At 38.8% G+C, this 20,055-nt stretch overlaps 1 protein-coding gene across 1 annotated transcript in view; it reads left to right on the top strand.

The window, feature by feature from the left end:
- Window positions 1–20,055, top strand: part of PLCB3 (phospholipase C beta 3) — a 144,221-nt gene that overhangs the window by 111,464 nt on the left and 12,702 nt on the right. The window contains exons 11-25 of the mRNA XM_018564933.1: window positions 401–558; window positions 637–719; window positions 842–926; window positions 3,858–4,038; window positions 5,142–5,246; window positions 5,369–5,433; window positions 5,513–5,609; window positions 7,934–8,018; window positions 9,718–9,842; window positions 13,570–13,724; window positions 13,815–13,976; window positions 14,124–14,223; window positions 15,881–15,985; window positions 16,149–16,237; window positions 18,742–18,853. Coding sequence (XP_018420435.1) covers window positions 401–558; window positions 637–719; window positions 842–926; window positions 3,858–4,038; window positions 5,142–5,246; window positions 5,369–5,433; window positions 5,513–5,609; window positions 7,934–8,018; window positions 9,718–9,842; window positions 13,570–13,724; window positions 13,815–13,976; window positions 14,124–14,223; window positions 15,881–15,985; window positions 16,149–16,237; window positions 18,742–18,853 — 1,707 coding nt within the window. The remainder of the gene's footprint in view (window positions 1–400; window positions 559–636; window positions 720–841; window positions 927–3,857; window positions 4,039–5,141; window positions 5,247–5,368; window positions 5,434–5,512; window positions 5,610–7,933; window positions 8,019–9,717; window positions 9,843–13,569; window positions 13,725–13,814; window positions 13,977–14,123; window positions 14,224–15,880; window positions 15,986–16,148; window positions 16,238–18,741; window positions 18,854–20,055) is intronic.

The following is a 20,055-nucleotide window of genomic DNA, read 5'->3' as shown; positions in this document are numbered from 1 at the left end:
TATTTAGCATTTTCCATTAAACATTTTACAAGTTTACATTATTTTTTATAATTATTATCACTGCAATGATTACATTTATCCAGTAGTCAATAGAAACTAAAATCTAGCCTAGAGATACTCTTTCTCTTTGTGCCCTAAATATCTGTATGCCAGTTTATGTAGTCATTGTAGTCAGCCTGCCACTGTTCTGGGACCCAAAAAATATGCATCACAATATAAATAAAAAAAAAAAAAAAATGAAATACATTTAAACAAATGGAAAATGAGAGTATCCAACCCACAGGTTCTCTGGGCTATTTTGCTGACCAAATGTTAAAATTATTTTACTTGTGCAATAAAGAACATTTATGTTCTGACTCAGTTCTTGTGTTTTCTCTGTGTATCTCATGGTGTGATCTAGCTGGTCAGCTGACGGGGAACTCATCAGTAGAGATGTACAGGCAGGTGCTGCTCACGGGCTGCCGTTGTATCGAGTTGGACTGCTGGAAAGGACGTCCCCAAGACGAAGAACCTTTCATTACTCATGGTTTTACCATGACCACTGAGATTCCGTTTAAGGTACAGAATGAAACAGATTGGATTGCAATATAGCTCATGGACAACTGATATCAACAAGCTATCTCTGTTCTTCCACAGGAAGTAATTGAAGCAATAGCGGAAAGTGCCTTCAAAACCTCTCCATTTCCACTTATTTTATCCTTTGAAAATCATGTTGACTCGTAAGTCTTCTTGTTTCTTCGTTTCCATTGCAGTTTCTAATCTTTTCCTACTATCTTTTTTATTTAAGATATAATTCTTGATTGCATTACTGAGTTAAATATGTTTTTTCTGTTTTGTGCAGAGCAAAGCAACAAGCTAAGATGGCCGAATACTGCAGAAACATCTTTGGAGATGCTCTTCTAACTGAACCGCTAGAGAAATATCCTGTAAGGATTATGTTGCCTTCCCACAATTTTGTCATTGTACTTTACTAGCTCTATTTCCACTTGAGTGTAATTTGTTTAATTTTTGCTTGGTTACTTTCTTTTTATTAATTTTCCATCTTTTTTACTTTATTCCTTGCCTTTACCATTAAGTCCTGCTATGGAGGACTAAGCCCACTTTCTCTGCTAAGAACCCTAATATATCTGTGTGGGTTTAAATACTGAGAATCTACTAAATATTGCACAAAATGAAACTTGCACTTTGGTAAATGTCATTACTGTCATTACTAGGGATGCACCGACACCGATACTAGTATTGGTGACGATACTGAGTATTTACATAGTTGCATAGTATTTGACGTTGAATAAAGACACAGGTCCATCAAGTCCAACCTATATCGTGTATGCATGTGAATCTACATGTGTATGAGTGTGGATGAGTCCATGGGGGTGATTTACTAACCTAAACACACGCACGCACTAGGTGCGTGTGATTTTTACACCGCAAAACTTATTTATTAACCAAAAAGTCTCTAAAAGCATATTTCCACTAATGCCATATATGGAAAAATCATGCACATGATGCATATATAATGCTGCTTCACAGTTTAGACAAAAATGGTTAGCTCTTACAATTCTGCATTCATCAACGCAAGCAACACAACATAGAGCTAATTTACACAACATCACCTTGCAAATTCATGCAGGGCTTTGCACAACACACCGGCTGGGTGTGTACACACTACAAAGGTGTTTAGATTCCACCCATAGATCATGCTGGGAGGGAACACACTACAGAGGTGTATACATGTTCGTGGTGTGTTTATAAGGTTAGTAAATCAACCCCCATGTGTCATCTTCTTCTTAAATGTACCTGTACCCCTGTATGTTGCGGTCTCTGAGGAAATCGTCCAAATGCTTTTTGAATGATTCAACGCTCTTAGCTGAAATCACTGTTTGTGGCAGCGAGTTCCATTCCCTGACCGCTCTTACTGAGACGAAGCCCCTACGCCCCTTGTGCTGAAATTTTTTCTCCACCAATTTTAGGTGGTGGCCTCTGGTCTTTGTTATGGAGGTTACTGTAAAGAGTTTATTGCTGATGTTGCTATCACCATTGAACATCTTGTACAAGAAAATCATATCCCCCCTTAATCTCCTCACCTCCAATGTGAACATGTTTAAATTTAGTAACCTTTAGTAAATTTAGTCCCATAGCTTTGGTCCCTTAATTAGTTTGGTTGCCCTCCTCTGGACTCTTTCCAGTTCAAGGACATCCTTTCTGTGGATTGGTGACCAAAACTGGACCGCCTACTTCAGATGAGGCCGAACCAGCGATCTATAAAGTGGCAAAATTATAGACTTGTCTCTACAGTACATTCCCTTTTTAATACAAGACAGTACTCTGCTCGCTTTGTTTACCGCAGCCTGGCAAGCTATTGTTCAATCTGTGGTCTACAATGACCCCCAAATCTTTTTCCATTTGGGAAGGAGTTCCCATTAATGTGTAATCTGCTTGCCTATTTTTACCCCAAAGTGCATTACTTTACATTTATCAACATTAAACCTCATCTGCCATATAGTTGCCCACTCGCCTATTTTGTTCAGGTCCTCCTGTAGTGTTATAATGTCTAAGTCCGTGTCTATTACCCTCCCGATTTTAGTGTCATCAGCAAACACGGAAACATGGCTATTTACTCCCTCCCTGATATCGTTAATAAACAGGTTGAATAGCATGGGGCCTAGCACAGATCCCTGGGGCACGCCGCTCATGACCCTAGACCAATCTGAAAGGGAGCCATTTATCGATACTCTCTGGACACGTTTCTGTAGCCAGTTTTCTATCCATGTACACACCATTTCATCTATGCCCATAGACCTCAGCTTGTGTAGTAAGCGTGTATGCGGTACCGTGTCAAATGCTTTTGAAAAATCCAGATGTACTACATCCACCAGCTTCCCTCTGTCCAGATCTCTACTTACCCCTTCGTAGAATGGGCGAGTTGTTACATGCTGCCTGGCTTCCCGATTGGCCGAGAAGCCGGGTCCATGCTTCCTCGTCACTGGGTGACGAGGGAGCATGAAAACGTCTTCCTGGCAAATCAGGAAGCCGGGCGGCAAGTCATTACATGCCTCCCGGATTTCTTAATGGGACTTTCGGTATCACCGAGTACCAAAGAAAAAATATCAGTACTCATACTCAATACCGAAAAACCAGTGTCTGTGCATCGCTAGTCAATACTGATCTTCTGGAATTGCTAGCTGTCTGGCCTTCATGTTAATCCTGTGACGTCATAGCCAGAACAAGCATGCAATCAGTGACGTTCGATTTAAAATCAGAACTCCTTACTTGTTTTGGGTGCCTAATGATCAACATGATGGTCAGGTAACTGGCATTTTCAGAAGAAGATATCAGCAGTAGCAGACACCAGTGTTACTCTCACTACAGGTTTCCTTTAATTCTTAAAGTTGTGTTTTGCTTGGCATATACCTTTTAACCCCCATATTGGGTGAGTGACCCATCAGTTCTCCATATGCCTCTAATCGCAATCGATTTTACTCTCTGGAGAGCAAAACCTTCCCCCGTTGCCAAAGGATGGTGCGAATCAGGGCAGAGCAGTAAACTCCAGAAGGAAGACCTTTGTGCTAGTGTCCAGGAGGAGCTATATGAAGTCTTGTGGGAATTCAACATAAGGCTTCTCTTCAATACTCTATATCTGTTTTAGATCTGTCTACTAGATCTAGTTCCAATATTAGCCATTGAAGATGGTTTTTCTACACAATTTGGGCCGCTTTTCTATCACAATTAATGATCTATGTTTGGGCCTAGATAATTGATCTCCTTTAAATAGTCTAAATTAACTTCTTAATCAAAAGTCTTCATGTTCATTACCTTTTTTTTATCTTTACCTTTGGCTTCTTGATATTTTTCTGTAGCTCCAGCCAGGAGTGTCTCTCCCAAGCCCGCAAGAACTGTTGGGAAGGATCCTAATAAAGAATAAGAAAAGGCATATAGTGGAGGTAAAGGGTCCTGAAGGCAGTGTGAAAAGAAGAGTCAGTGAACAACCATCCAATACTTACAGTGACTCCTCCAGCATCTGTGATGCACCAGCAGTAGGTATGGGACCACACTGTTTTTCTCCCACACTCTATCCAAAACCAGGATATAAACATTTTGGCAGGAGTTCAACTTTAAGGTAGGACAGTTGATGAGTAGGCAATTTGAGTTTTGAGGAACTGTCTCTTCCAAACTGCCCGCCTGTGGGGGCAAGTCTAATTGGATAGAGAAGAGAATTCTAGAGATCAGGGATTTCCTGAGAGAAGTCTTGTAGGCTCACCTGTACTGATGGTGTGAGTGAGGGGGACATTAGATTAGAATGGAGACAGCAGTTTAAAGAGACCCTATTGGCAGGCCAAAATTTAAACTGCAATCTTCCTATATGATTATATGTGCATTTAACATACTTTTTTGCATGTTATTTACCTGTAAAATCCTCCCTTGTGTAGACATCCAAAAGCCCAGAGACTTCTGCTGGGTGCCTCCCATCTTGTATATGATGTCAGTGTTCCAGCAGACTCAAAGCTGTCACTCAAGGAACACTCTATAGTATTCCCTTTGGCTTCTTCCCTGGCAGCTACATAAAAGGTTTTATATAGGAAGATGTCTAAGAAATTGACTCTTCCTGGAGCAGTCAAATTTCCTACCAAGTTCAAAGGCACATTGCAAGTGAATACAAAAATAATTGATGGAAAGGAAAAATTCTGTAAATAATCATTAAAATTCTTCATTTTCAGTGCTTTTACATGCATTTTATTAAGCTGGCAACAGGTTCTCTTTAAGGAGTATGTTTGTTGTCAACAATTCACCTCATTTTTTAAAAGTTTTGAAATCAAAGCATAAGAATTTTAATGCTATTTTAAGGTTTTGTGGAAGTCAATGACAGACTAGATAGGAGGATAACAGGCTTATAACAAGTGTTGCAGTGTTATGCATGACTGAGGTAGAGGTGAAAGTGATATTACTGGAAGACCACAGAAAGAATTGTTTGCCAAGAGTGTCTGTCACACACGATAGACTCACACATACAAATGATATCTTTTATGAGTGTAAACTCGTATTCATGAGAAGATTGATGAGGTTTCTGTACTGTGCAAATTGTTTTAACTTATAGATGGTTTTATATTTGTTAACTTTCTCACAATTACATATTCCATGTGCAGGTACTTTAAACAGTGACTCGGCTGATGTATCTCTGACACTATCGAATGGAGATGAACCAATGGAGGAGAAGATTCGCAAGTGTGTAGAGCCGCGGAAATCCATAGGTGAGATTCATGCTGTGACAGTAAAATCTATAATGGTAATATCTATAGTGATGTTTCTGCCTCTGTTCTGTACCACCACCCTTCCCTGTGCTCACTTCTTTTTGTTTCCTTGTTATCTTTAGACCGTGATGCTTATAGTGAAGAGGAGGAAGATGAAGAGCCCTCTGACCCTAAAAAGTCAGATGAAGTAAGTTCTGTAACCAAACAGCCTTTGTCTCCCTATCTACTGCTCTTACATACTTCTAATGTCTAAACTTTTATTTCAGGGTACTGCTAGCAGTGAAGTCAGTGCCACCGAAGAAATGTCCAATCTTGTTAACTACGTGGAACCTGTAAAGTTCAAGTCATTTGATGTGGCCAACAGTGAGTAGCTGAGGGATGGGGTTTGATAGGACTGCTATTGTCTCTGTCAAGTTAATGCATTAGACCAGCCTCTTTTGAATAGAGTTGGGAAGGGTTACCTCCCTGTCTGGTTTTAACTACTACCCAGGGCTGTATTGAAGAGATTTACTCTCAATTAATTTGCTGGTGACAAGGATTTTATTAGACAGGACCTGAGGGTGAACAGTAACATAGACAGAAATATGTTTTTTTTTAATTTAGCGGAGTTGGAGAGGGCTAGATCCCCTCTCAGCTTTTTATTGCTATTGAATGGCAGAACTAATACCTTGGCTTTATATGAAGGCCAAAAAACCAAAATGGAAATAAAGCTAGCTATACATGTAAATATTTATCTTGTTTAGCCAGAAAGCTGAACAAGAGAAATCACTTGATTCCCCATCCAGACTACACAGTGTGGATGGACAAATCTCCCCAACTGGCTATTATATGTTGACAGTTGGCACCCGCAGCGGTCAGAATACACAAACATTGACAGCAGCTGATTGCATTCAGTCATTGTTCGACTGATTTTTCAATCTAAGTTTGTTAATTGGTCGGTGTCAGCAGCACCACCTACGGCTCAAATTTTGGCCTATTCCTGTGAATTTGAGTTGCGTATGGCCAGCTTGGCACATTGATATCACTAGCGTAAGCACTGCTTGTTCTACAAAAAAAATATTTTATTTATTTCTCAATCAAAATTTTTTTTACATTGATAGGCTTTTTGCCCATAAAGTTCTTTTATTCATTACTCCTTGTTTCACAGCTTTTCATTGCGGTCTATGTTGTAGATTCTCACTTCCTGTCTGGTGAGGGAAAATCTCTCTAATGGAGCCCCAAATAGCAGTAAAAACCTGATGTGTTCCAATGCTTTCTTAGTCTATCTGCAAATAATAATAATAAAAACAGTTTTTTTCTGGGCACTTGAACTGCTGCAGTGTAAACCATTACGAAGCATATAAAAAAATCATTACATCTACTCTACCTTACCCTGTTCTTCGTACCCAACCTTTTGCCTTCCACCCCCCTCCCCAATACAAAGAGAGGAAAACAATGGAATCATCACTGGACCAAATATGTTCTTTAATGATGTTAAGTGAAATGAAGCTCGGATACAATATGTGATGTAAATATCTGTATTAATAGTACACATCAACTTTTACTCCATCAGTTTATATTAAAAGCTAAGTTTGCCTCTTGGACCATGTTTCCTAATACACCTATATTCAAGGTATGACATGAAATGTGGTCACAATCCCCTCCAGCTCCCCCACTTACCTGTATCATGGGGCTCTTCTCCCTGCAGGCTGCTGCTCTTTTTTTAATTTGGTGCGGCTGTGCACAGTTCCACCCACACAGCCCTGTCATCCATTCACAGATCTTTTCACAGGATCTGTAATTGGAGAGACTACAATTCCCATAATCCAAAACAGGGACTTGTCAATTATCAATGGAATATAAGTGCAGTAACCAGGTAACATCATTCTTCCTCTCATTAGTTACTAACAGGGCTATTCACTAAGGGGTGACTAGTTTGGAGAAGTCAGGAGAAGTGAACAATCTAGGACAACATAGCTGAACTGGAAAGTGAGCTGAATTGGATAATTTGTTCAAATCACGTCTTTTGGCCTAGAATGTTCACTTCTCCTGCCTTCTCCAAACTCTGCACCCTTTAGTAAATAGACCTGTAAATGTTCATACCTCGGTACAAACATGTACAGGAGGAAGAATCTGCAGTAGCCAGAGCATTGCACCCATGATTCACTGATCGCGGTTGCAATGCTTTACTGGATCCGATGCAAAAAAATCATAAATGAACATTTCTTTTATGAGGAAATGAAGAAGTGTGCATTTATTATTCTAGTCCAAAAAGTGAACTTTACCTTTGATTCCATACATTTTGCTTCTCTACAATGATTAATCTGCCTTGCATACTATGGAAGAGATATGTGTATCTGTTATCCTACATCTCTCCATGGTCTCCATGCAGTTATTTTCCTTGCTGATGTTTAGCCTAAATAAAGAATTTAAAAAAATCATCACTACAAAGCCTTATTCCTTTCTTTTTATACTAAAATGACCATAGAGCAGGATTATAGAATTTTAAAGGGCAATTGATATTTATAGCAAATATGTTATAGTTATAAGTAACTAGCTTATGATGTTTCCTTCTCTCTTTTTTTTCTTTTCTTCTCTGCTGCTGTCTGTTTACATACCGTTGTTATAACAACCTTGTCTTACCCTGTATCCCGCTTTATCTACATTTCTTTTTCTCACCACATTACTGTTTCTCCTTCCTTCCTCAGAGAGGAATAAATATTATGAAATGTCTTCATTTGTTGAGACTAAAGCACTGGAGCAGCTCACTAAATCTCCCATGGAGTTTGTAGAGTATCCTTTCTGCCACACTATAAAATTCAGTAAAGGGCTATACTGTACTAGCCATAGATTGCAGCAGAAATGTGACGATATAGGCCATAACTTTCATGGACTAACTAAATATTTTATAGTGCAAGTTTTTGAGAACACTCAGTACTTTTTATCAGGCATGGTAAGAGAGCACTATAAATATATTCAGCTAGACAATGAATAGTATGGGTGTATTTTCACTTTGCTACTTTTATATATTGCTCAGTTTTATTTTATAAGCCTCATTAAAAATGTAATTGCTGGAATTTTACTGGATACGCATGGCTCCATTTTCTTGCAATTTGTCTAGATATGCTGCAGCAACATGCCAGAAAAAGAAGCTTTGTTTTTACCAGCACTATCTAGTAAGTTGTTAGAAATTAATTGACATAAAATTAACTATATTAGCAAACTAAAATATGTTTCCTTGGAACATAATATTGTTCTTAAAGCTGAACTTTAGGCAGAGTTTGTTGTCATTTCTGGTATATAAAAAAGTTATTTCTAATGACGTTTATTTCACATCTAAATTGCTGCTCTATAGTGTAAAATTCACCCGTTCATTATTAATGAATAGTAATATTTCCAGCCCCGTGCGACTATGAGAGCTGCACGGAAGCACTAGTGCCATTCCCCAACACCCCCCCTTCCTATTTGTCTATTCACAGAATGCCTTGTATTCTGTGTAACTTTCAATTGAATGATATGCTGTACGTTTCCTGACCGAACACATTTATAATGTACATGTTACCTGAATGCAGCTACAAGGTGACATTACTTGGCTGAATCATGAGCATAGTGGTATCAGCCAGTGCATAAATGCATCAACGGTTGGATGTTGCTTGCACTTCTACCTAACACAACGGACAGATAAATCTGAAACATATGCAAGAAGAGAAAAATACTGGCCAGGATTTATGCTTACCGTTAGGAACCTCTGTATGTCCAATTCTAGCTCAGCTGTCCTAAGCAGTGCTTAGATTATGCACATGACTTGCAAAGATCAGGCCCTTTATGGGCAGCTTCAAGTCTTTTAAAGCTCTATAAATCATTCCTGGCTTGCATACTGAATGAATAGTGTTCTGTAAGAGGTTACAACTCATTTACAGTCACTACTGTCTGTCTCAAGCCCTCAAGTATTGAGGGGGAGGTGCAAGATACCCAGTGTAAATGGTCCATGGCTGGCCACAGTTGGGTTGCTGGCTATCCTTCAGGAGAAATCAACAATAATGTGCAAGGAGCTTATTTATAGAAATTGTTGGTAGGAGAACCGAAATCCTGCTGAAACTGGTATTGTTGTCTTTTATATACTAAGCGCTTTAAAGATAATTAGATAAATCTGCTGGTAAAACAGAAACACCTTTTATTAACAAGATGTATCTTCTATAACTAGTAATAAGTATCTTTCTTAGACCATCATCAAACTCTGCCTCTATATACTTTCAAAGCTTCCTTCTCTCATGTTAACTCTGCTAAATATTTGCCTTTCTGACCATTTTTAAACCACGTTGACTTCTTATTTGACACTCTGTATGTATCATCCAATTTTTCTACCTGCATTCCCTTTTATTAACAATCTCTGTCTTCCACCTCTGTTATGTGCCCCATTATTCATCCATCTACCGTAGCTGCCCCCCGTCTTGTCTATCCATGTTTTTTCTCCTAACTCCCCTCCTATCAGATATAACAAGAAGCAGCTAAGCCGTATCTACCCGAAAGGAACCAGAGTGGATTCTTCTAATTACATGCCACAGGTTTTCTGGAATGCAGGATGTCAGATGGCGGCATTGAATTTTCAAACACTGGGTAAGCATTTCAGCACAGATGACCCACTAGTAGTCATTTAAATTGTAATATTCATAATAGGAGGATGACGTGCTTTATGGAGTTGTTTTTTTATAGAGTTGTAGCTGATGACAAGAGGATTTCTTGTACTTTGCTGCAGAATGTTTGTGTTTCAGTATAGGGAAGGACTGACACCCTTTATAGTGCTGTGAGGCCAGCTTCACATCCGTGCGCTGTATGAATGCTGAAGGTGGGAAGACATCGCTATACCATAACATAATCTTCCATTGTGCTACAGATGTCTAAGCAGACAGCCCATGTACACAATAACATTTTTCTTGTACGTCATAGTTTCTTCCTTTATAGATGAGTAATGAGGTCCGCTTCACATACAACTGGTGCATAAATGCAGATGATGGGGCAATATCAACATACCACACAAAGGGGTCAATTCACAATCTTATTTTCTTCATTTTGGCTGTTATTTCATTGATATCGCTTGTTATATAGTTGCTGTGTAACGGTAGTCAATTCACAAAACTTAATAACGCTTCTTATTTTTAGGAAGCAGTAAATTAACTATTCAGACGTTATTCTAACTATTCAGAGGTTTTTTTAACAACTGGAGTGATAAAATATGCTTGAAATGCAATTCACAAAAGGAAAAAGTTCCTTTTATCACTCGTTTTTGAGACGTAGATTTATCACCTCCTTCAGGGTGGTGTTATGACAGATTTCAGGCGTTATCTCATGCTTGCTGCACTGAGATGACATGAGGTAGATAGAATTGGAACCTTTTTTCTTCATTTTCACATTGCTTAATGCTTTTGCATACAGAATAAGAAGGTGACATTTAGTTGTCATTTCTACAGTTTATATCCTTCTACAAATGTGGATGATTTTTTACAGTTAGAGGTTAGTGGCAAATCTCACATGACACGAAAAAAACAAATGTCCCTGAACACTCTTCAGTGGGGTTGTAGAGCAAGTGGATTGTTCCATGCAACAAATATAATATCAAAACAGGCTTTAGGTGGTAAGGAGAATTGCTTGCCCTCCCTACACTGTCTGATTGTCAACAGATGTAGATCTAAATAAATCTAATGTTTCATATATTCATTCCATTCAGAAAATATTTTATTGTTATTTCTATATGATTTCTTCTCTGCTAAATTTAAAATTAGTATGCATGTGGCAAATATGGAATATATTTCTTCCTCATATGTGGAATTATTTTGTGTAGTGAAAGTGAAAGTAACTGTCATCTAGGCATCTGCTTCACCCCTTTTGCTACCAAAATGCACTGCACAAGTGTTAAACTAACACCCAAAACTTTATTTTATCACATTAATAGATAAAAGTCTGTGATGCTAAAATCACACTTGTTTAAGGAACGTTAAACTGCGTGTGCATTCACGATTCCTACTTTTGTGAATGTTTCAGCCAGTAAAATAAAGAGTGGTAAAATAAGGATAGATAAATTAACTTCTGCTCTCATAACGCTGAGCTTTGTGAATTGACCCCAAATTGGGCTACAGATGTCTATGGTGACACCTCATCTGCACAACAAATATTTTTCTTAAACTTCATAGCGGTGTATGAAGAAAAAAGAATCAACAAAAAAGCTTGCATATAAACTCAACTCACTGACTCACAATGTTCTATAATATTATTGTTGGACAACAGTTTGTTTATTAGCTTAAGGTGTTTGTAATACATTTGTTAATTTGCATCATGAAAAAAACTTAAAATGCTGCTATGTTGTCAATAATGCATTATTAAATGTATTTTAAATATGCAAGCAAGGTAAGTACCTCAATTTTACTTCGTATCAGACTCTTGCAGTCTATTCTACAGTATGTACATCAGAGCTAAGAGAGGGGAACGGAGAAGCACCAGGAGGAACCAGTCAGGTGTGTGTGAGAGGTAGTATCAAGGTTACAAAATCGAGCTTTATCCTCTTCCTCCACCGTGTTTCTTCACATAGTGCCTCCTGTGTCCTAGCACCGTGAAATGGACCTCCTTTTAGCCACTCAGGGATTGCTGACTCAAAGGGTTATTGTTTATGTTCCACCAACTGAAATGTTTCTAGGTTTACAGTTCCAAAACCCAAATCAGTTACATTGGCCTTGTCTTAAAGCACTAAAAACAGTAAAAATCCCTCAGCGCATTAAAACCATGGTTCCAAAGGGAGAGAGGTACTTGATGTTGTTGGTATTGCACTGTTGTATACAAGCAGAGGAAAACGAGCTGTAGCGATAATGAAAAAACAAGACAAGAGTGCAACAACCTTCTGCGTTATGTAAGTGACACCAGAGGGGTAATGTATGCACTCACAAAAGTCCAGAAATGCCAGCATATATATCAGCTGCAGGTGTCCCACACAAAACAATCTGGGACAATCATCAGTTTAGGAGGTATGTGGAAACATCGCTCTAAATTAAAAATGTGAAACTGAGAAACACAAAAACAAACCAGGAGCTCCTGGTAGTGTAATAAAAGAGTAAAAAGATTTTATTAAAAATAAAAGCATAAAATGCACTCACAGCAGTGGCAGGTATAGATGGCCTTGAACCGTGGAAGTGCACTGGTTGTCCTTAAGCCTGTCCTGACTATCAGGTGGAAGGGAAACTGTCAACTCAGCACTTCTACTCAGTTCAGGTGTCGGTGGAATAGGCAATACTGTATATCGTCAATGTTGGTGAGATGTGCTGGTGGAGCAGTACTACTGATGTGCTGAGTGGACTTCCTCAATCAATATACAACAGAGTGGAGTCAGTTAGCATTCTGCAGAGTCGTTGGTGGCGCGGTTTCCCACGGCTGTGAGGAATTCCAGGTGTTCACTTCCAGGTTCGGGTAATTGTGGCAACGAGTTTGCTGTCTGCCTCTTTCTCAAGCCTCATTCTGAAGCAGAAGGCAAAGAGGCTTGGCAAAGAGGCAGCTCGCTATGAGGCATGTAGACATAGGAATGCCTAGGCACCCTAAAATACTAGGAAAAGCTCTGCTATCTTCACAAACAATTTCAAGACTAAATGTAAATCTTTCAGGCACAATTAAAACTTCTTGATGTTTCCTTCAACAACTCTTTACTTTTGAAATTCCGATACTTTTAGTTTAAAGTGAATTTTGATTGATTGCTATTGGGCAGCACTGTGGCGTAGTGGTTAGCGCTTCTGCCTTGCAGCACTAGGGGTTCGAATCCCGGCCAAGTCACTATCTGCAAGGAGTTTGCATGTTCTCCCTGTGCTTGTGTGGGTTTCCTCCGGGTACTCTGGTTTCCTCCCACACTCCAAAGACATGCTGGAGGGTTAATTGGCTCCTCTCTAAGTTGGCCCTCTATGTATGCATGTGAGATAAGGACCTTAGATTGTAAGCTCCTTGAGGGTAGGGACTGATGTGAATTTGCAACTATGTAAAATCCTGCGTAAATTGTCGGCGCTATATAAATACCTGTAATAAATAAATAAAATAAATTGGCTACAAGTTAAACCACATTACCTCATTTGTTTGTAATCAGGGATCAGATTGATTGGTACAAAGCGAAGGAAAGCAGTGTTTATTATTATTAGTGCTACTCTTATCTATAAAGCAGAGATTTATTGTATGTGCATAAACACAACCTAACTAGATTATATATAAATCATCTACAAATATTTGGCACTAGAACTTTATTTGATTACACATGTTCATGCATTACACAATTCATTCTTAAATATTGTGTCTAAAGTTGTGCTTGTTTTCCCTGCAGACCTGGCAATGCAGTTGAATATGGGGATATTTGAATATAACCGGCGCAGTGGGTACCTCCTAAAGCCAGAATTCATGCGTAGGACAGATAAGCCTTTTGATCCTTTCACAGAAAACATTGTTGATGGGATTGTGGCAAATACTGTAAAAATTAAGGTGAGAGGGCAGCAGAGACTTGGAGGGAAGTAGAATGGAGAGGGCTAATTTTGCAGTCTCAGTCCTAACTGTTTTTGTCTTTCCTCCCAGATTATCTCAGGTCAGTTCCTGTCTGATAAACGTGTTGGAATATATGTAGAGGTTGATATGTTTGGTTTGCCTGTTGACACAAAAAGAAAGTATAGGACAAAAACTTCCCAAGGAAACTCCTTTAACCCTGTGTGGGACGAGGAGCCATTTGAATTTGCGAAGGTATGGACCTTTGAGGACTGCCTTGCTTAAATTTCTGCTCTCCAGTCTTTCTTTATAACCATGTTCCACTTTTACTGTATAATTTCATACAAGCTGCTTTGTCTAGTTTTCAGTCCTCCCTGATATTCTTACACGCATCCCCTCTAGGTGGTGTTACCTACTCTGGCCTCTCTTCGCATTGCTGTGTTTGAGGAAGGTGGAAAATTTGTTGGTCACAGGATACTGCCAGTGTCTGCAATACGACCAGGTGAGGCATGAAGACAGGGGTAATAGGGACAGGGATAATTTGTACTGTGGACCTCGGGTTGTTTACAGTGCATGGGCTGCTCTTCTGGTTTAATGGAGTAATGTATAAAAATCAGTGCACACAGACATCTATGTTTTGCTTCTAACATGCGCCTGCGAAGCATGCTGCAGTGTTTACATTTTGAACTGAATTTATATTTTTTGCATATTCCATATAAAATGGTAAAAGATAATACCAAAAACATGGAGTGTTCATGGAGTGTGTATATGTATGATATTTTCATAGCCTTAAAGGAAACCTTTAATAAGAAGAATTAGCAGCATTGGAGTGTTGTACTTGTGTAAGCCATCGACAAAGTAAAAGTTTAAATTTAGGATCATATCATTTATTGGCTAACTAAATAGGTTAGAGTGTAAGCTTTTGAAGAACAGGCCAACATGCCTTGAAAGCTTGCACTACGATCTATTTAGCTGGTCAATAAATGGTATCATTCTAAATGCAAACTTCTACAATGTGAAGAAATAAAAGACCTGCCATTAAAAAATCACCTTCTGAAAATACAAGTATAATCCACCTTCGCATGAAGGTGTGACTTGTCGAAGCAGCATTATTCATTCACAAATACTCGTTGATGGATCACATTTATGAATATTAGAGGTGTCTGTGTCCTGGCTGCCTAAAACACTGATCACTTGACACAGGTCCTCCATCAAGGAAAGCAGGAAGATAAGCTGTTTGAGGTGGTGACACAATATGAGATAAAATGATTTGAGAAAAAGCTTTTTAAAAAGTTAATCTTATGTACACAGATAAGGATTAAAAACACATAAGCAATACTTATGTTTGTGAATTAAACAATTTTAGGGCAAAATTATGATCATAGAAAATGAATGGCATTATAATAACTCATCAATCTTAGTGAATTGAACCTCTTAGGCTAGGTTCACATGGGAGGCAGACTTTACTGCCCTCTGAAAATCAATCCATGTTTTCAGAAGGCGGTTGCTGGGCAATTGATAGCTGGCTCAGTTGCAATACTGCTGCCTCTTGAATGTAGTTTTTTTGATCTCATGAGGATTTGGCATAGCAACAGAGCAAATTACATTAAATTTGCTGCAGCACAAAGCATTGCAACAGCATGTACAAACCCAAGAGGCCACCATGTTAGGTTTTGGGGACGGTAAAAACTCAGATAAACTGCCTGTTTTTACCATCTGTGTGAACAAGGCCTATGGTTTCGGCTTCTCCTCTGCTCCTTTTCCTTAGTACTCTGTACATACCTATTGTAACTGACCATGTTTTATTTTCTTGATTGATAACCTGTGCAGTAATGTTTGTGAATTTACTTTAGACTTATTTTATAATCAATTCACAAAGCTAGCACACCAGAATAAGAATGCATGTTTTTTTTAAAAAGTGACAGGAAGTAGGATGGGGGGGGGGTCTTTAGGTATTTTATCACGGTCTAATGTCTAATTTACCCCAAGAGTCAAGTGTCTCACAAATGGTGCCTGTTTTGACAGAAGATTCCATTTTTTATTTTCACCTTGGTAGACGACAGCCAGGGAAAATCAGAAAACAAACGTTCTGTTCTTTTGCCCCGATCTTTCGATTTTTTATTGTAAATCTCCTGATTAATCTTTTATTTTTCTGTCAGGTTATCACTACATCTGTCTAAGGAATGAAATTAATCAGCCTCTGTGTCTCCCGGCTTTGCTTGTCTACACAGAAGTAAATGACTATATTCCTGATAACCACCAAGGTCAGTGATAACACATCCTATTTCAGATGCCTATTATATGTTTTCTTCTTCATCCTTTCACCTGTGACCTTTGACTCATATCTTTGAGAGTTCTAATATAATTTATCATTGTTCACTTTGTCTTCTTCCATGTAATAATGACCACTAACTTCATCCCCCACAGAGTACATCAAAGCTCTGATGTTCCCCACCCAACATGTCAGTCTGGATGAGAGGGCCAAGAAACTTGTGGCTCTGATTGGAGACACCGAGGTACAGCAACCACCAGACAATCATGAGATCCATACAGTTATAATAAAAGCACTGGGCATATTCAGTGATGCAATATGTAATTTGCAGTATTCTATGACAACCAATCAGAAATTTTATTTCACTCAGCTGACTTTAGCTACCTGAAATCTGATTGGCTGCTCGGGATTACTCAGTATGCACATTAGCAATTCTTTATTATTAAAGGGTCAGTCTACCCAAGATTGATATTTTAGTTTTTGGAGGAGTCTGGTGTGCTAAGTTAGCCCCTGGCTTTGTTAAAAGCTTGAATTATCTGCCTGCTATAGTTCTTAATGCTGTTGGTGTTCCTGCCTACTTTTGCATAGTCCAGAAAATGATGTTGCTCAATCGTGTAAAATAAACATTTCAACGTGGATTGTGGGACCCCTTCATAGGGCCATAGATTGTATGCAGACCCAAGAACTGAAATTCAGAGATCTCAGTGATAGGGCCACAGAAAGACATTAAAAAAGTGTTAGGTGGTTTAACTCTCCAGCATCTGACGTAAACAGAAATATTAGTTTTCGATGGACTGACCCTTAAAATAAGCTCCTTAGTGGCTAGCATGATCATATCTAGAGAGACAAAATGGCCCATATTTTGAGAGACATTTGACCCTTAATGTATGTATTGCTTTTCTCATGTACACTAGTGTCTGAGTCCACTCTGTGGACTATAGTGTTGCTGCTTTACAGAATGTGTTCACTGTATGATCTGTACTCTTGCCATATATACTAGTGCTGAACTTTATAGTCAAGGACACATCCACTTAACTCTGTAACATTGCGGACTGTAGTAACACTCATTACCTGTTTTTTCAGACATTATTATTATTATACAGGATTTATATAGCGCCAACAGTTTGCGCAGCGCTTTACAATATAAGGAAGACATTACAATCACAATACAATTCAAGACACAATGGTAAGGAGGGCCCTTGCCGTGAGGGCTTACAATCTAAAAGGGAGGGGCAAGTGATACATGAGGAGGTAGCTGTGTGGGGATACATTGTTTGAGAAAGTGATCATTCGGTGGTTAGTTTGATCTGGGATAGGCTTCCCTAAAGAGATGAGTCTTAAGGGATCGCCTAAAGGGAGTCAGAGTAGGAGATAGATGGACAGGTTGGGGTAAAGAGTTCCATAGGATGGGAGAGACTAGTGAAGTCCATGGTCATGGACATAATGCACATTGAGCTCAAAGCACACTATAAGCTCATAAACGCAATAAAAGCATTCACCAGCTACTCTGATGGTGGCTCACAAACATACATACACACCCCCATTTATAAACATAAGAATCACCCGTCTTAACAATCTGCACATAAAGTCAACATTGAAATGAAAAACTAAACAAAAATCAATTGTTGTCTCTTCAGATACCGGTTGACTGCAGGAGACCTGTTATCTGTATTCTGCAGGCTATCTGTAAAATGACCAATGCTTCCATCCTAATCAAGCCATGTTTGGGCACTCCGTAGAGTCACTACATTTTCACTGCAAACCAATAAAATAAATTAATCTTTCAATTTAAATCCTTTGGGGGGAATTTATCAAAACTGGAGCAGACAGAATCTTTAGCAGTTGCCCATGTCAAGCAATCAGCTTCTCTCTTCAGTTTGTTCAGTTAAGCTTTGAAAATGAAAGACAGAAGCTGCTCCAGATTCCATCTTCTTCAGTTTTGATAAATTCCCCCATTGTGTTGATTATCATGAACACGCATGCAATTTCTCTGAATGTTCTGAAGGATAACTATAATCTATTTTTCAAAGGATAAACGTTTATAAATGGGGGGGGGTGGATGTATGTATGTATTTTTTTTTACACTGTAAGATTTAATACAGGGTGTCTGCATGATGTTTGCACAGCATGCTAGACTTTCCCATGAGAAAGCCCACCACTGCTTCTATGAAAACACAAGAGCACAATAACCTTAGTGATAAGTGTAGTAGAGACTGCCTGTCTCTATGTCCGGAAACAGAAAAAAAGACTTACTTGTGGGTCCTAGGTACTGGGCAAGAGGTGGTCCCGGTGGAGGATTGAGTTGTCCGATGTGTGGTCCTTCTCTATGCTGATGTATGGAGTGCAGCCGGTGGACACCAAATGCAGATGGAATATGTAGATGGGTCAAGTCTGATATCCTACTGTTCAGTTCTGTTCTCAGCATACAAATCAATTAACACTTTAACATGCTTCAGCACAAGCCTTGTAGTCCTTACCTGAACAATTTAAAAACATTTCAAAATGATTTTTTTTATAGTCTTGCAAAGTCCTTCAAAACTATTTTCAGTATGACAATTCTACTTAAATATTGTCCATTTGATTCATGTTTTGGCTGTGTGTAGGGTGAGGCAAGCTGGGAATTGTAGATTTATAGCAAGTGGGATCCATTATCAAGCTTTATTACTAGGTCACGGGCTCACTACAGTCTTCAAAAGAAAGGCCTTTAAGAAAACATCCAGAAATAACACACTTCTGTATCTATTGTAGCCCAGCAACACAGAGAAACCACAAGAAAAGAAAAAGACTGAAATAGCAAGTGTCACTCCTCAGATACCTACAGGTATCAAGAAGCAATCAATTACACCGCTATCCCCTATAGGTATGTCATGACACCTTCCTTTACTTACTTTGCTGCTGTGCACACAATCACAGTGGACATATTGCATTGCTTTTTTCATGAGGTCAGGTACAGACTGTCCTTATTTTTATAACAAAGTGATTTGTTCTTAAATGATTACTCAATGTTTTCAAAAACTGTTCAAACAGTGCAATAGATTTTATTACATATTCTAAATGTTTATCTGCATGTCTCCTATTACATTTGCCTAGTCCTCTGCTGCCCCCTGGTGTTCAAGTTAAAATGTTTAAAGTGCTTCTAGGAAAGAAAATATGCCCCCTTGCTAGAACAGAAATCAAGCTTTGTACATAGTCATAAGTAATGAGGTAGATAACCTGGAGACAATTATGTTTGGCAATCTTCAGTATTACCTGTTGGACTCAGTAGGTATCTCTGGACATATACCAGAGGTTTTGAATCTGCCAAGTACAATGATGAAATTAATATAATTGGGGGGAATGTATGAATGCATCTGCATGTATTGAAAAGATGTTGCATTTCCGTTCTATGTGCGTTTTTGCCGCACAGAGAAATTTATTTGGCGGTGCTCTGCTTTTTAGTGATGCGGCTTTTTCCACCTTGTGTCTGTTCACGACATGCGAATACAGCACTATTTTAGCATGATAATTTCCAGAGCTGAAAGTCTGCAACTGAAATCTCTGCCATTCAGTCACAAACGTTAGATGTGCTCTTGATCTCTTAAATTGCTGCAAAGAAAATAAAAAGCTATAGGATTAAACTTGCTAACAAAGATAGTAATTAGCGTTAGTTGGAAATGTAAACTGCATGAATGGGACAAATGTATCCACAGAGCTGCTGGGACTGCAGCTTAATTGTCTGTCAGTCTGTAAATGATCTCTTTCAAGACATGAATATTATCCTGGAAAGTCAGCCGCAGACATTAGTAGCTACATTTGGAGAATCCCTGAAGAGCTACAGTGTCAGCAGCCCAGTGGATACATTTGTTTCATTTTCATGTCTGGGAAGAGCGGATATAGAGTGACAGCAAACTAGCTAGAGTGTCAGCAGCCCAATGGATACATTTGTTTGACTGTCTATGTCTCAGAAAAGATTGTGCACAGACTGAGAGGTTGGATGGGAAGGGGGTTTAACACCGCGGATGTCAACTGGTTAAAGTGACCCAAAAGTCAGGAGTTATATCTTAAAAATGCATTCAAGTACCC

This window comes from Nanorana parkeri, unplaced genomic scaffold, assembly GCF_000935625.1.
Source record: "Nanorana parkeri isolate BGI_ZX_2015 unplaced genomic scaffold, ASM93562v1 scaffold25, whole genome shotgun sequence".
Taxonomy (NCBI): domain Eukaryota; kingdom Metazoa; phylum Chordata; class Amphibia; order Anura; family Dicroglossidae; genus Nanorana; species Nanorana parkeri.
The sequence above is the reverse complement of the archived record's forward strand: the minus strand, read 5'-3'. Positions and strand labels throughout refer to the sequence as shown.